Source organism: Oryx dammah, unplaced genomic scaffold (assembly GCF_014754425.2).
Source record: "Oryx dammah isolate SB20612 unplaced genomic scaffold, SCBI_Odam_1.1 HiC_scaffold_14, whole genome shotgun sequence".
In the NCBI taxonomy this organism is placed as follows: domain Eukaryota; kingdom Metazoa; phylum Chordata; class Mammalia; order Artiodactyla; family Bovidae; genus Oryx; species Oryx dammah.
The window spans coordinates 2,456,689-2,473,757 of NW_024070198.1; the positions used below are offsets into that span (position 1 = coordinate 2,456,689).

General features: G+C 40.3%; 1 protein-coding gene across 1 annotated transcript; it reads left to right on the forward strand.

Annotated features, from left to right (window-relative positions):
- Window positions 1-6,989: 6,989 nt before the first annotated feature.
- On the forward strand, window positions 6,990-14,159 carry ZWINT (ZW10 interacting kinetochore protein). Its single transcript, XM_040254660.1, has 9 exons — window positions 6,990-7,131; window positions 8,283-8,373; window positions 8,537-8,660; window positions 8,821-8,987; window positions 9,466-9,522; window positions 10,054-10,196; window positions 10,277-10,436; window positions 10,545-10,627; window positions 11,245-14,159. Exons 1-8 carry the CDS (start codon window positions 7,091-7,093, stop codon window positions 10,620-10,622), a joined length of 861 nt encoding a protein of 286 aa, XP_040110594.1. The 5' UTR covers window positions 6,990-7,090; the 3' UTR covers window positions 10,623-10,627; window positions 11,245-14,159.
- The last annotated feature ends 2,910 nt before the right edge of the window (window positions 14,160-17,069 follow it).

Sequence of the window (17,069 nt, forward strand, 5' to 3'; positions counted from 1 at the left end):
GGCATCCAGTCCCATCACTTCATGGCAAATAGATGGGGAAACAGTGAAAACAGTGTCAGACTTTATTTTGGGGGGCTCCAAAATCGCTGTAGATGGTGATTGCAGCCATGAAATTAAAAGATGCTTTAATTCCTTGGAAGGAAAGTTATGGCCAAACTAAACAGCATATTAAAAAGCAGAGACATTACTTTGCCAACAAATGTCCGTCTAGTCAAGGCTATGGTTTTTCCAGTAGTCATGTATGAATGTGAGAGTTGGATTATAAAGAAAGCTGAGCACCGAAGAATTAATGCTTTTGAACTGTGGTGTTGGAGAAAACTCTTGAGAGTACCTTGAACTGCAAGGAGATCCAAACTATCCTAAAGTAGATCAGGCCTGGGTGTTCACTAGAAGGACTGATGTTGAAGCTGAAACCCCAATACTCTGGCCAACTGATGTGAAGAGCTGACTCATTTGAAAAGACCCTGATGCTGGGAAAGATTGAGAGCAGGAGAAGGGATGACAGAGGATGAGATGGTTGAATGGCATCACCTACTCAATGGACATGAGTTTGGGTAAACTCTGGGAGTTGGTGATGGACAGGGAGGCCTGGTATGCTGCAGTTCATGGGGTTGCAAAGAGTCAGACAGGACTGAGCAACTGAACTGAACTGAACTGAAGGAAGGATGACTTTGCTGAAAGATATGCAAGCTGGTCTCTAAAACCCATCCCAGACACACCCAGAAGAGCTCACAGATAAGCTAAAAGAATAACCACAAGGACTTTTCCAACTCCTGCAGGTGCAACCTAGGCACACAGTGGATACAAAGTAACCACAGGGGCTTCTCCAAGTAACCTTAGGCATCTAAGAGCCCATTTAGGGTGCATACATATTTTACCCCTGATTATAAGAGACTGAATTATGGGAATACATAAACAACACAGCCTACTTTTATATAACTTGCAATTGTCAATGCACCTTTTGCATTCCCTTTCACTGATTGGTGGTGGGTAGAAGCCCTATTTTGCATAGGGCATAACCAAAGGAGACAAGCATAAAAAGGGGGAAGCCAAGAGAAAAAAACTGTTCCTTTGGGGTTAGCCTGCTCCCAAACCTTGGGAGTGTGTGTCTAATAAAGGATCTGCCTGCTTGAGCTGCACTGAGCTGTAACTTGTGTTTCAAAGTTCTTAGTCTGTCTTTCTAAATTTTTATTGCAATAAAGCAAGAAATAAGGGAGAAAACTAAACCAAACTGACAAATCTAAAAAACTATTTGTACTATAATATGCCCTCTCTCAATCAAAATTTTTAATAAATAAGGTTTTTAAAGTTTCAGAAATCATAAGCAGAGCATATTATTTGGAGGATAAAGCATTACTACCACATGCAAGTAGTGCAGGACAAAAACAAACTAACAAAGCAATTTAGAATCAATTTTAAAAACATCCACTGAGAATCAGGTAGAGAATAAATATACTTACCAGTTGGCACTAGCGGTAAAGAACTCACCTGCCAGTGCAGGAGATTTAAGAGACATGGATTTGACCCCTGGCAATCCACTCCGCTATTCTTGCCTGGAGAATCCTGTGAACAGAGAAGCAGGGGGCAGGGAGGGGCAGCTACAGTTTATAGGTTTGCAGAGTCAGACACAAGTGAAGTGACTTGGCACACAAGTAGAGTATAAGATGCTGTTGACATAAGGAAAACAAACCTTCAACAAAGGCTGAATTTTACTGCTGAAAATCTCTCAGGTCTAACTCCAGTTAGTTCACTAGCTAACTTTAGTGTCAGATATATTTCAGATTTAGGTCTGCAACTTACTACAACAGTTGTGTGGCCATGGTAAAATTACTTCAATTAAGTTTCTTTTCTATTAATCTAGAGTAATAAACATTCAGAGTTTCTGTGTGGCAATTAAATGAGTTTTTTTTTTTTTTTAAGTCCAGCTTAGTGCCTTGGGTTAATAAATGTGAATTTCACCCATTCATAACAAAATTCCCACAGATGCCAGGTTTAAGGAGGACTTAATCCATTTTTCTTTTCTAAATTTCAAAATTTACACATCAGTTTAGAAGTTGTGATTGCTTTTAAAACACAAAGATGATTAGCTCCTGCAGTATTAAGAAAGAGTAGTTTTCTTACACTTTTATGAAGGAAAAATTACCTAATTGTGAAGGAGCAAATTATCTAGCTTTGTCAAGAAAATATTATTGTGTTCTGGTAATGAAGTATTTAAACTTCTTGCCTGTTTTCTTTTAAACAAGGTGAAGTTATGGTGTTAAATACTCTAATTTGAATGTTAAATTCTTTCAAAAAGTCTAACTAGTCCACTTCTGTGTTTGTGTCTAATTATCTAGAGAGAAAAGTGTTTACTTAAAGTTCAGTCTCACCAGTCCAGAGAATTACTGGAGACATTGTTGGTTCATGCTCTTACGCAATAACTATATGAAGTATTCTCTGAAAATTATTGGCAGCCAACCTTTGAAATAACACACAGTTGTAAAAATAAAAATAAATTAAGAAAAAAAAAAAGAGAAATCAAAAGGACCATCCATAACTTCCAACCTAATACAATGTAAATCTTAGGAAATCCCAGCAGGCCTTTTGTTAGATTTTGATCAGCTATTCCTAAAATGTATATGGAAATGAAAAAGATCTAGAATAGTCAAGAAGAACTAAGATCCCACAAGGCACACAATGTGGCCAAAAAAAAAAAAACAGACGAACAGAATAGTCAAGTCATATTTGTATGGAAGACATACACTTTTCAACTTCTAAAGGTATTATAAAAGGGTACAATAATCAAAACAATGCAGTGCTGCTATAAGAATAATGTTGATTAATGGAATAGAATTGAGAGTCCATGAAACACAAATACATTTTTATCAAATTGATTTTTGTGCCTTGTGCCAAGACAATTAAATGAGGAAAGACTAATTTTTTGACAAGTAGTGCTGTAACAACTGAATTTCCATGTACAGAAAGATGAATTTAGACTCATATATCACATTTGAGTTTAATGTCAGAGCTATTTTCAGAACCATTTCACATGCACTACACACAGAAACAAAAGTTTAAGGCAAATGAGGAAACTTTTTTACTAGGAACATATCCTTTAACATTTTTTTTTTCCACTTGTTCAGTGACCAAATTGATGTTTCTATCTTAATAATGAAAATATAATGCCCCTATCCGTTATATGCTTAAGGGAATTTGCTTTACATCCTTGCTGGTTGTGCTATTACTTTCTGCAACTCGGGAGATGGGTTGAGCAACATAAAATTTTTATATATAATTTATGGAGGGCATTAGAGTTTGATAAACAGAAAATAACTCTTTAAATTCATAAACAGCTTATACACTTGCAACTTCTTTACTGCAAATGTGACTTTTTTAAGCCTTGAAAAATTTTGTATCCTGTTTGGTAAAATTAATGTAAACTTTTTGTACATAAATTACAAAATTGAAATTAATGTAAATGAAAAATTTTGGTACATAATTTACAGGATATATTCATCTATTGATGGAATTGTTCTAAAATTTCCATTATCCAGTATGGCAGTCATTAGGCATACATTGCTACTGAAAACTGGCTAATGTGACTTAGAAAATAAACTTTAATCTTATCGAACTGTAAATTTAAATAGGTACACATGGCTTTGGCTAGTGTATTAACACAGAAAGAGAAGAAACCTTAGAATCATATGTTTTTTATTGACCTATAGTAATTTTCATTTGGAGAAGAAAATGGCAAAGTAGGTCAGATCTCTGTACTTCCCTGGCAGCTCAGATGGTAAAGACCCAGCCTGCAATGTAGGAGAGCTGGGTTTGATCCCTGGGTTGGGAAGATCCCCTGGAGAAGGAAATGGCAACCCACTCCAGTATTCTTGCCTGGAAAATCCCATGGACAGAGGAGCCTGGCAAGCTACATACAGTCCATGGGGTCACAGAGTCAGACACCCCTGAGCGACCAGCAGTTTAACACTTTCTAGAAATCAGAGCCAAGGGGAGGGTTAAACAGAGCTGCAAATTTAGGTTTTGTTTGTTTGTTTGGGGGCACACCATGCTATTTACAGGATTTTAGTTCCAGATTAGAGGTTGAATCTGGGCTCCTGGCAGTATGAGCATAGAGTCCTAAACAGAGGAAACCCAGGGAGTGCCCCAGAGCTGGCAAATTTGCCCTATGTAGACTCCAAAGTCAACTTGCACTCAAATTCAATTTGCAGTATGTCATTTTGATTTGCTATTTATCTTTTAATGATTTCATCTTCAGTTTACACTAAAATATTTAAATATAAATATGAAGTGAGGTCATTTCATATATTTGAAAAGGATTTTATTCAAAAGGCAGTATTTTCATGGGAATTTGTGATCCAAGTTTAGGTAGGTAGTTAGGCATGAGTAACTGGGGCGGCCAAGCCAAAAAAGATTCAAGTAGGTCTCTAAACCCCACCCCAGACACGCCCCATTGCAGCCCAGGAGAGCTCACAGACATACTATTAATACAAAATAACAATACTTTTCCAACTCTAGTGCATTGGCCCTAGGCACACATTGGCTCTGGCACATGGGTCTGGATGCACAGCTGTGTCCTCAAGTGACCTTAGGCAAGTGGGAGCCTGTTAGAGGTTCATAAATATTCTACGCATACATAGATTATATGTATATTACATATATAATCTTCTTATAACAGACCGAATTATGGGAAAGACATGCTCAATAGAGCCTGCTGTTACACAACTTGTACCTGTCAATCAAAACTGTCATCTGCCTAGATGAATATGCAAAAGCTCTGTCTTGAAAAACTCTGTACCACATCATTCCTGCACCAGTGCCTCTCTTGGCTTGCTCCACCTCTCCCTTGAAGTGTTCTTTCTTCTGTTCTTTCTTCAATAAACTTTTTTGTCATGGTTAAGACCTCAGATTCTTCTTTGTGTCCTTACCAAAGCATAAAATTGTTAGAAATTATACCACAGCTCAGTGTCTAATCTATTAATTCCATTTAATTTCCTCTGTCACATGGCAGTTTTCACTTCTATAAATTTAAGTCTTACTATATGTTTCATGTTTTTGATTAACTTTTTAAGAACTCTGAGACCCATTTAAAGTGTAATTTATATATATAAAATTATGCAAACTTCCCTATAATCTAACTGTAGAACATTTTTATTTACTCCCTAAAAGAAACCCCACATTCATCCCTCTTCCCCTGCCAGCCCCTAGCCAACCACTAATCTATTTTGTTTCTTTATATATGGTTAATCTAGACATTTCACATAAACAAAAAATGTGCTCTTTTTTTTTCACTTGGCACTTGGCTTTCAGGTACTTTCTAGCTTGTTTCAAGTGAATGCATGCATGCTAAGTCGCTTCAGTCGTTTCTGACTCTTTGAGACCTTATGGACTGTGGTCCACCAGGCTCCTCTGTTCATGGGATTCTCCAAGCAAGAATACTGGAGTAGGTTGCCATTCCCTTCTTCAGAGAATGTTCCTGACCCAGGGATCGAACGTCCATCTCTTAGGTGTCCTGCATTGGCAAGCGGGTTCTTTACCTCTAGAGCCACCTGGGAAGCCCAAGTACGTGCTCTTTATTGACTAGCAGTTAGTAAGTTTAACATTTTGAGGAAGTGCTAAACTGTTTTCCAAAAGCAGATGCATCATTTTACATTCCTACTAGCAACATGAGCAGTGTACTTTTTTCACATCCTTCCCTCGGCCATCTTTTTGAACATAACTTTTAATACTCTTGATTCTAAGAGCTAGTTCTATTCTGATCAGTGATTTCCTCCTAAATATGGATTTTCTTTTCCTGATTTTTTGCAAGCTTGGTACTTTTTGATGCCAGGCATTGTCAACTATACCTTATTGGCTGCTGGACATTTTTGTGTTCCTATAAATATTATTGAACTTTGGTCTGTTATATACTTAAATAATTTGTTAACTATTTGATCCACTTGGGACATGCTTTTAAGATTTGTTAGGTGGCACTAGACAAGTGAAGGCTTCCCCAGTGGCTGAGTAGTAAAGAATCAGCTTGCCAATGCAGGAGACAAAAGAGAGGCTTGTTGGATCCCTGTGTAGGTAAGATCCCCTAGAGGAAACAGCAATCCATTCCCGTATTCTTACCTGAGAAATCCCGTGTACAGAGGAGCTTGGCCGGCTACAGTCCATAGGATCCCAAAGAGCGGGAAACAACTGTGAACACATGCACTAGAGGAGTGAGGTGTCTAGGGCGAATGCTCTACTTACTATTAAGGCAAAACCTGTCTCTGTACTCTAATAACCAATGCCCCATGGATTAGGAAGTTTTCCAGCGAGATCGGTGAAACGAATTACTATTTCTGTGCCTAAGTGAATCCTTACATCCCCTTCCGGGTAGTTTCCTCAGCCAAAAGATGCTCAAAATTCAGTAGAATCCTGGAGAAAATTCTCCAGAACCCCAGGTTCTCTGAACAACTCTCGTCTTTCTGGTATACTCTGAAAAGAACATTACCTGCCCTGGTCTTCCCCAAACTTGCAGCTCCTTCCTGTGAAAGCAGGCAATTCGCTGGGCTCTGCTTAAGTTTTCTCTCCCTGCTCTGCAGTCTGGAAAGCCTTGTGAATACTCTAAGCTTTTTGAACTGATAACATTTGTTTCCTCACTCTTCAGGGTCACTGTTACTCGTTACTGACGCCAATTGTCTTGGAAACAGACCCAGCGTTCTCCTTCAACAGCAGTAGAATTTTTTTTTTTTTTTTCCTTTATCAATAAAGGAACTGTTGAAAGGTACCCTTAAAAGCCATTCAGAGAAATGTTTTCCTCTGCCGCTTAGTCTGCGGAGAACTGGGCCGCGCGCCGCGGAACAAACTCAAGCCACACCTCCCCCACCTTAGCTCAGACTACGGGTTACTGCGCAGGCGTAGAACTGCGCGCCGGCCGCGCTCAGCGAGAACTGCGCCTGCGCCAAACAACGGGGCCCGCCAATGCGTCAATCTTGGCCTGCCAATGAAAGCGCTTAAAGGTCCTTGAATCCCGCCCACTGACCGGACATCCAATCGTCTGTTCCGGCGCGCGGCCTGCGGTGGGTCTAAAGTAGTCCCCGGGTAGAGCTGGAGTGCAGCCCGAAGCAAGATGGGGGCTGCGGAGTCTGAAGTGGAGGCTGCAGCCCGAAAGTAAGTGTCTTCCGCCCGGGGGGTTCCCGGGGGGTCGGGAGGTGCAGCTGGGGGCGGGCTGGGAAGGTCCTTGCACACCCTCGAGTAAAATCAGTAATGCCCCCCAACCCATTATAGCTGTTGGGGTTCGGCTCTGCAGTGAAGTGATCGTGACCCCAGACTCCCTGTCTTAGGTTGGCTCTTTCCAGGAGTAAGGCATATGAGAGACTGTTTGTTCTCCACCACGAACGCAGGCTCCCCAGAGATGTGTACTTAAAGGGGAGGGTTACATCCCTGTCAAGCCCCCACATCTCTTCACAGGTCGACCGTCCTAACAGGAGACTTTCCACCCCAGGAGATACCCTGGGAAATCCGTTTAATTTCTGCCACCCTTGTCCCAGCATACACTGTTGCTGTGAGTTATTTTATCCCGGTTACCGCTTCCTAATGGACTGCTCCAGCCACCAACAAGGAAGAACTCTGGAGAGCCTAGACCCAGGGATCCAGCTCCCTGTCCTTAGCTCCTCCTCCAGTATTCTGAGACCTTGCTCCCAGGCTGTGTCTCTGAGCGGGGCGCTGTCCCATCCCCTGTATATTTCTTTGATTTCAGAAACCCAACTGTCTTCTTTCTTGCTTTGGGCTGACTTTCTCTAGCTTTAATGAGTGGGTCTACTATCTAGCTGCGGTGCCAGGCTTCTCATTGCGGTGGCTTCTCCTTGCAGAGCACTGGCTCTAGAGCGAGGGCTTCAGGAGCTGTGGTGCCCGGGCTTAGTTGCTCCGTGGTATGCGGAATCTTACTGGACCAGGGATTACTCTGTAACATCTACCTTGGCAGGCGTATTCTTTATCACTGAACCACTAGGGAAGTCCCCTCAAAAGGTTTCCAGTCGGTGAAACAGACCCTATATAAAATCACAGCTCTTTCCCCACGCTTATTATTCTCCCTTGCTTTGCTTATTTTTCCTCACTTATTATTTCACTTATTACTTCCATGTGTCTTCCATGCACACACATTCCTGGTCTCAGGTGGCCCTTCAAGCCTGTGTGTAGCTGCTAGTCAGGACAAGACTCAGCATTAATACACATAATCACGTATGTGCAATGTACACACAAATTTACTAGAACTAGCACCTCAGGAGTCTGCAGTTTTTCCTGTTTTCTTGCCCCTTCAGGGCCCTGGCCAAGGTAGCAGACATCCTGGAGCCTGTAGGTCTTCAGGAGGAGGCTGAACTCCCTGCCCAGATCCTGGCTGAGTTTGTGATGGTATGTGCAAGATAGAAGCTAGCGTTTCACCAGCCAGGGGCTGCTCCTGGATCCTCTTATTGAGATACTGGGAAGCATTAACGGTGAGCAGACTGGAAAGTAACCTTTTTGGCCTGTAGTACAAGAAGGTAAGAATGTTCCCTGCTGATACCCTCCTGAACAGGACTCTCGGAAGAAAGACAAGCTCCTCTGCAGCCAGCTTCAAGTAGTAGACTTCCTGCAGAATTTCTTGGTTCAGGACGGAACTGCCCAGGACCAGAACCCCTTGGCCTCTGAAGACACAAGCCGTGAGTGGACTCAGGGTTCGGATAGGGGCTTCCCTGAGTGAAGAAGAAAGGGGGACATCAGTCAGGTCAGCTGTTTGGCTGATGTGATGACTGAAGCCACAGTGCTGCAGGCAAGTGGGCCTACCTCACTTATATAGTCATTTTTGGTGGCTCTCCACAGGGCAGAAGGCAGTTGAAGCCAAAGAGCAATGGAAAGAGCTGAAGGCCACCTATCAAGAGCATGTGGAGGTCATCACAAATTCCCTGACCCAGGCACTGCCCAAGGTGGAGGAGGCCCAAATAAAGCAGGCACAGCTCCAGGAGGCCCTTAAACAGCTCCAGGCCAAGGTGAACCAATGATGAGGGGAGGGAAAGGCAAGCAGAGAGGAGAAGGAAAAGGCTGAATATGCTAGGTTGGACCCACTGGTTATCTTTTAACTTTCAACCATATGACTCAGGTAATCTTCCATTATATATGTGTACCACATCTTCTTTTCCATTCATCAGTATTATTCAGCCATTAAAATAATATAATGCCGTTTGCATAAGTCAGTCAGGCAAAGGCAAATATATGATGACATTTATATGTGGAATCTAAAAAAAGATACAGATGAACTTACTGTAAAACAGAAGTAGACTCACAGACTTAGAGAAAGAACTTATGGTTACCAGAGAGGAAGGGGGCTGGGGATAGATTGGGAATTTGACATGGATACACTGCTATATTTAAAATTGATAACCAACAAGGATCTGCTATAAGAGAAAACTATGAAATGCAACAATAAAAATGCACTCCTCCTCTTCTCATTCCCTTCCATCGCTGCAGAAGCAAATGGCCATGGAAAAACTCAGAATAGCCCAGAAGCAGTGGCAGCTGCAACAGGTAGGTCCATTTCCCTAGGAAAATATCTCTTCCCACCACCATGCTAGTGCATGGGCCAAGTCCTCTGCCTAGAAAATTTTCATCCCATTTTCTCCTGTGTGGCATTATATTATGGGACCCATATGGACTTTGATCCTAGCATGACCACTTACCACTGCATGATCTTGAACTGTCACCTTACTTTCTCTGCTTCTGTATCTTCATCTGTGAAATGAAGAAAATAATAGCCTCTATCCTAAAGAGTTGTTAGGACGATTAATTGGTACAGCAAGTGTTTAAAATAGTTCCTGGCACATAGCAAACTAAAAAAGTCTTATCATTCTTTGCACCACTTCCCCCTAGAATGCCTCACCTTGGAACAACTCACTTTGATCCTTTTTTCCTAAGCTCCTGGTCTTGCCTAAAATGAGTGGAGTCCCTCTATTCATCTGTGTATCTGAAACCCCAGCTAGGTCTAAGCTGGAGGGTTGAGAAAATGGCTCCAAGACCTCAGGATCTGAGGAACTATATCTGCGTTCTCACTCCTGGTAGGAGAAGCATTTGCAGAATCTGGTGGAGGCTTCGTCAGAAGTGAGGGAGCGTCAGACAGGAGCTCAACAGGAACTTCAGCGACTATATCAGGAAGTTGGAACCCTGAAGCAGCAGGCAGAGCAGGAGCAGGACAAGCTGCAGAGGTGAGGCTGGGAGCATGGGCTGTAGACCCAGGGTTGTCTAGCAGAAGTTCCCTCTCTTAATACCCACATCTTCCTTCTAGGCACCAGACTTTCCTCCAGCTGCTATACACCCTGCAGGGTAAGCAGCTGTTCAATGAGGCAGAAGCAGAGATACCACAGGAGCTGGATCTTCCTAAGAATAAGCCCCAGCAGGTGACCCAGCCCCAGGAACAGAACACTCAGAACACCATGGGAAGAGAGGTAGGTGTGTCCTCCAATGTGAGTGAGAGATGGAATAGTTGGGCAGGGAAACAGAAAAAAAAACTGAAAGATAGACCTTACTCACTGCCCATACCTTGTTTTCCCAAGGCTGACAACCCACAGTCTGTTGGAGATGCAGGCTTACTATGGCTTCCTGGCAGACAGCAACATACAGAAGAATCCTAGAGCAGGTCAGACTCCAACTCAGGACGTGGTTTCCCTGGACTGCAGTATGGCAGGAGGGAGGGTCTCTGGTCTATCTATCTCTGTTTCCGAGCTCCACTATTCATGGAAAGGATGGGATGTGGGAGGGAGCAAGGAGTTTATTTATGGGTGAAGTTTAGTACTTTTTCCCCATGCCCAGCCTACCCTAGACTAGTCTGGCTCTTCTTCCTCTTCTCCAGCCCTCTCACCTCACCCTCATTGCAGGATGGACTTAAATTCTTTTGAGTGTAGTTTGATTTTTGACTACATACCTGGTCAGGGCAGGCTCTGGATTCTGTTTATTAGAAACCCTGGAGCTCTCTCAGCTGCCTGTTTGTCAGCTCATCTTCACATGTTGGTGAGAAAAGCCACATGCAAAGGCCAACAACCTGATAGATGCTTGGACAGATGTGAATGGAGAGAATGTAGATTGGGAAGCGGCCCTGGCCTGGGGCATCAGAGGTTGCTTACCCAAATGGATATGCCACAAATATGCTGAGCTTAATTCAGGGAGAAGGTCAGTGCTTTATGCAGGTGATTAGATGTGGGAAGCTGACTTTTAATTACTGATCCTAATGTTTACTGAGTCTCTGATTTGTACCAGGCCCTGATTTGCTATGAACTGAAGCTGCAGAAGTGGACTTAACTGACCAGTCACTGGCCACTCGGTGCATAATGAGAATGAACAAGTCAATAGGATGATTGCAGCGTGTATGACAACAGGGTGGCAAAATGAAACAGTAATAAAGAGCAATAGTGAAAAAGTATAGAGACCACCCCCTCCCCAACCCTCTCTATGTTGGGCTGTGATATGTGAGTTAGTATTTCTATTTGTGCTGGTATGTTTGTGTTTCTGTATTTTTGTTTGTTGCTTTCATCCTCCATTCCTGTATGTGTCATTGAGTGTATGAACAGTGGGATCACTACTGTGTTTGAGGAAGTGATTACATCCCTGATTTTCTAAATACGCAGCCTATTCTATGATGTCTTAATGTTATATTCCTGATACATTTTTTGTGTTCTACTGTTTTCTTTTCCTTATACCATACTTTTGGATTGTCATTCATGTTCAAATATTCGAATGCTGAAAGACTGGCTTTTGTGATTCTCTGTTGTATGTTTTGTTCTGGTTCATTGATTTGTAGTAGTATCTTGATCATTTTCTGGCTTCTGTTTTTAGGTCAAGAATATGTTTTGATTTTTTTGTGTGTGTAAATTTTTTATCCGGTATTAAACTTGTATATTTGGATCTTTATTTGTTTTCTCAAATAAACATTTAAAGTTATAATTTTCTTCTGGCTTCCTATTAGTATTTTCACAATCATTAAATTCATAGAATTTTCTATTAAAATTATTTCTTTGATTCTTGAGTTTCTTAGAAAAATAATTTTCAAATTTTTTAGTCTATGTGAGAGGATAATCTTTCTAGTTTATTCTAATTTGGTCAGAAAATGTCAAATCTATAATAAAAACTTTGAAATTTAGTGAAGGAAGCAGTTGTAGCCTTGAATGTGATTTCTTTAATATTTCATGTTGATTTTTTAAAAGAATGTCTGTTTTAGAACTGTCATGTGTGATGTTTTTTGTATGTTTAGTAGATTTTGCTTCTTAGGTTTTTCAGTTTGTATCATCTGTATGCTTTTTTATTTTCCAAATATCATCTTCTGAGAGAGAGATGTTCAGATTTCCAAATGATAGTGGACTTGTTTATTTCTCTTATAAACATCTGGATAATTTCAACAAAGCTAATCCCTATCATTCAATCTTTATAATTTTAAATTCATAAAACTAAATTTGCTTCAAATATTCTACCCTATTGTGAAAAGAATCTTCCCATTTTAGAATCTTTCTGTCCTTAATAAGCCCCATTCTATCTTATAAAATTATGCAACTTCTTGTATTACAGTTTTTATGTCTCCTCTTTGGGCTGAATACGTGTAAGTTTTGAAATATAAACAATGTGAAATTAAGTCAACTAATTTCATTATTATTGCTAGCACAGTATTTAAGTGAACTTTTTGGTACTTTTTGGATAGACCGAGAAATTTAGTGAGTTTTGATACACTTTGCTTTTGCAAGCCTGAATAACCTAAGCATTAAGTCTGAAAGCTATATCAATCAACGAATCAATATCTTAAGGCCTTTTTAAATTGTCTTTTTGTGGGGACAAGAGTGTAAATTCTTCTATTTATGTTGTTGAATTGAATTTGAGTAAGTGTTGACATAGTTATAAAAAACTTGTTAATCTTCATGGAGCTCTCCATGATGCCATATTCAAATGAATATCTAAAATTTAAGTTGTCAAGTGAACTTTAGCAAACACACCTATGCAAGGTATGCATAATTCATTTCATCATGCATTTTATAGTGATTATACCTACATGATAATTATTTAAGTGAGTTGATTACTTTGTACCTAAAATTGTGTTCTGAGATAGAAAAAAGAAGAAAATATAGAAATGTACTTTTAGAAGATAACAGAACTTTTAGAAATAAAAGATTATCACAAATAAACATAAAAGAAGCACTATATATATATATATATATATATGACCTAATGCACAAATTTTGAATGTATTGTAAAAAGTCATAGGAAAAACACAAAAGTTGGAATGCTCAAAACGGTTTATTTTATGAAAGAATGAAAGTTTGTTTAAAATATCTTGTAGAATCTCCATGTTATGAAGTTATTTTGTAAAAACTTTGGGTCTAATCTTAATAACCAATCATAAACAGCAATCTTATTAATAAAAATACCAGTTTTAACAATAGATATAAATTTTCATCCTGTTTATAAAACTAAGTAGACAAGAAGTTATGCTTTATGCATTTCAGGGAAAATACTTCTCTTTAGGGCCTGTCCACAGTCTCCATGTATGTAAGGCTTGGATTAACCTGGCCAGATATTCTAGAAATAAAAAAGGAGTTTGAAATAATTTATTTACTAAAGTTCAGCATTATCTGTGGTTGTTTCATTTGGTCACTCCAATGATAATACAGTCTCAGGCAAGATATGCTGGTTTCTTTGTTGAACACTACTCTTGATGACTGAAATGCCTAACTGTTTCAGTGTGTCATTTTCAACATAAGAAAGATGGGGGAAAGGAAAGATATGGTAAATTTGGTTGAGGATTTTAGTCATGAGATATATAACATTGGTGTGTGTAGGGGTGTGTGTGTACTTACATACACATATAAAGCTGGCAGGGTTAATGTAGATTAGCTGGAGAAAGTGAGTGACTGGATGATGGATATTTCACCTCTGTTTTCAGATCCTGTCATTAACCATTTGTTCTATGTAATTTCTCTCTACAGGAACATATATTCTTTGTATCCACAAAAAAACATATATCAGTACCTTCACATTTTAAATGTACTTAGTAAATGTTCTTTCGATCATCTTCAGGGAAGATTTCCTGAAGAGCTGCCTTTTGAGTTCAATTTCAAATAAATTATCCAGAGATAGATTTCGTGATTTATTGAATGTCATCTATGTGCTGAATGTAAGTTCTGAGAATTTAAAAAAAGAAAAATGATAAAGAATCTGAGTTTAAATTTAAAGACAGGAAGGAAAAGAATAATTCTGATGAAAAAAAATATGTTTGTCATTGTTAAGGACTAAAAATTAAAATATTTTGACAGCACCAAGAATGAAATAGTTTGACAACACTAAGCAGAAAGTGAAGTCACTCACTCGTGTCCGATCTTTGCAACACAGTAGACTGTAGCCTGCCAGGCTCCTCTGTCCATGGGATTTTCCAGGCAAGACTATTGGAGTGGGTAAGCCGTTCCCTTCTCCAGGGGAATCTTCCTGACCCAAGGATTGAACCCAAGTCTCCTGCACTGCAGGCAGACTCTATCGTCTGAGCCACCAGGAAAGCCCTAACTAAGCAGAAGGAATATCATAAGTAAGTACAGAAAGTGGGAAACTCGATTTCAAGAATACATATGGCCAAGCCAGTGCTTGGAACATAGAATATAAGGGAAGAAATGGGAGTAGTGAGTTAACTGAACCATTTACCTCTACTTGCTGGCTATAGGAAGTCAATACCTTCACCTGGAAGCCAAAGAAACCTGTTGAAATTTTCTTCCTTAGATAAAAATTTCTCATGTATTTTAATCTATTGCAATAGAACTCTCAGAAAGTAACACTGTTGGTGACTACATTTATGGATTTAAAACAGAATATACACTTAGAAAACAGTACAAATGCCTTTCATCCTCTTGAGGTAAACATGTCTGCTAAGTTGTTTCAGTAACCTCCAACTGTGCGACCACATGACCTGTAGCCCACCAGGCTCCTCTTTCCATGGGATACTCCAGACAAGAATACTGGAATGGGTTGCCATTTCCTCCTCCAGGGAATCTTCCCAACCCAGGGATTGAACCCGTGTCTTTTATGTCTCCTGCATTGGCACGCAGGTTTTTTATGACTACTGCCACCTCAGTCCTGTCTGACTCTTTGCAACCCCGTGAACTTCAGCAAGCAGGCCTCCCTGTCCATCACCAACTCCTGGAGTTCACCGAAACTCATGTCCATGGAGTCGCTGATGCCATCTCATCCTCTGTCTTCCCCTCCTGCTCCTGCCCACAGTCCCTCACAGAATCAGAGTATTTTCCAATGATGCAACACTTCGCATGAGGTAGCCAAAATATTGGCAGTTCAGCTTTAGCATCATTCCTTCCAAAGAATACCCAAGACTGATCTCCTTCAGAATGGACTGGTTGGATCTCCTTGCAGTCCAAGGGACTCTCAAAAGTCTTCTCCAACACCACAGTTCAAAAGCATGAATTCTTTGGCGCTCAGCCTTCTTCGCAGTCCAACTCTCACATCCATACATGACCACTGGCAAAACCATAGCCTTGACTAGATGGACCTTTGTTGGAAAAGTAATGTTTTGAATCTGCTTTTGAATATGCTATCGAGGTTGGCCATAACTTTCCTTCCAAGGAGTAACCATCTTTTAATTTCATGGCTGCAATCACCATCTGCAGTGATTTTGGAGCCCCCAAAAATAGTCTGACAATATTTCCACTGTTTTCCCCATCTAATTCCCATGAAGTGATGGGACCAAATACCAGGATCTTAGCTTTCTGAATGTTGAGCTTTAAGCCACCTTTTTCACTCTCCTCTTTCACTTTCATCAACAGGCTCTTTAGTTCCTCTTCACATTCCGCCATAAGGGTGGTGTCATCTGCCGGGTTGAGGTTATTGATACTTCTCCCAGCCATCTTGATTCCAGCTTGTGCATCTTCCAGCCCAGCGTTTCTCATGATGTACTCTGCATATAAGTTACATAAGCAGGGTGACAATATACAGTCTTGATGTTCTCATTTTCCTATTTGGAACCAGTCTGTTGTTCCATGTCCAATTCTAACTGTTGCTTCCTTACCTGCCATATAAGTTTCTCAAGAGGTAGGTCAGGTGGTCTGGTATTCCCATCTCTTTCAGAACTTTCCACAGTTGATTGTGATCCACACAAAGACTTTGGCATAGTCAATAAAGCAGAAATATATGTGTTTCTGGAACTCTCTTGCTTTTTTGATTATCCAGGGAATGTTGGCAATTTGATCTCTGGTTCCTCTGCCTTTTCTAAAACCAGCTTGAACATCTGGAAGTTCATCGTTCACATATTGCTGAAGCATGGCTTGGAGAATTTTGAGCATTACTTTACTAGCATGTGAGATTAGTGCAGTTGTGTGGTAGTTTGAGCATTCTTTGGCATTGCCTTTTTTGGGGATTGGAATAAAAACACCTTTTCCAGTCCTGTGGCCACTGCTGAGTTTTCAAAATTTGCTGACATATTGAATGCAGCACTTTCACAGCATCATCTTTCAGAATTTGAAATAGCTCAACTGGAATTCCATCACCTCCACTAGCTTTGTTTGTAATGATGCTTTCTAAGGCCCACTTGACATCACATTCCAGAATGTCTGGCTCTAGGTGAGTGATCACACCATCGTGATTATCTTGGTTGTGAAGATATTTTTTTGTACAGTTCTTCTATGTATTCTTGCCACCTCTTCTTAATATCTTCTGCTTCTGTTAGGTCCATACCATTTCTGTCCTTTAGCCCTTCTTTGCATGAAATATTCCCTTGGTATCTCTAATTTTCTTGAAGAGATCTCTAGTCTTCCCCATTCTGTTGTTTTCCTCTATATTGTGCATTGATCGCTGAGGAAGGCTTTCTTATCTCTCCTTGCTATTCTTTGGAACTCTGCATCTTTCCTTTTCTCCTTTGCATTTTGTTCTCTTCTTTTCACAGCTATTTGTAAGTCCTCCCCAGACATCCATTTTGCTTTTTTGCATTTCTTTTCCATGGGAATTGTCTTGATCCCTGTCTCCTGTGGAGTGTCACGAACCTCAGTCCAGAGTTCATCAGGCACTATCTTATCATATCTATTCCCTTAAATCTATTTCTCACTTCC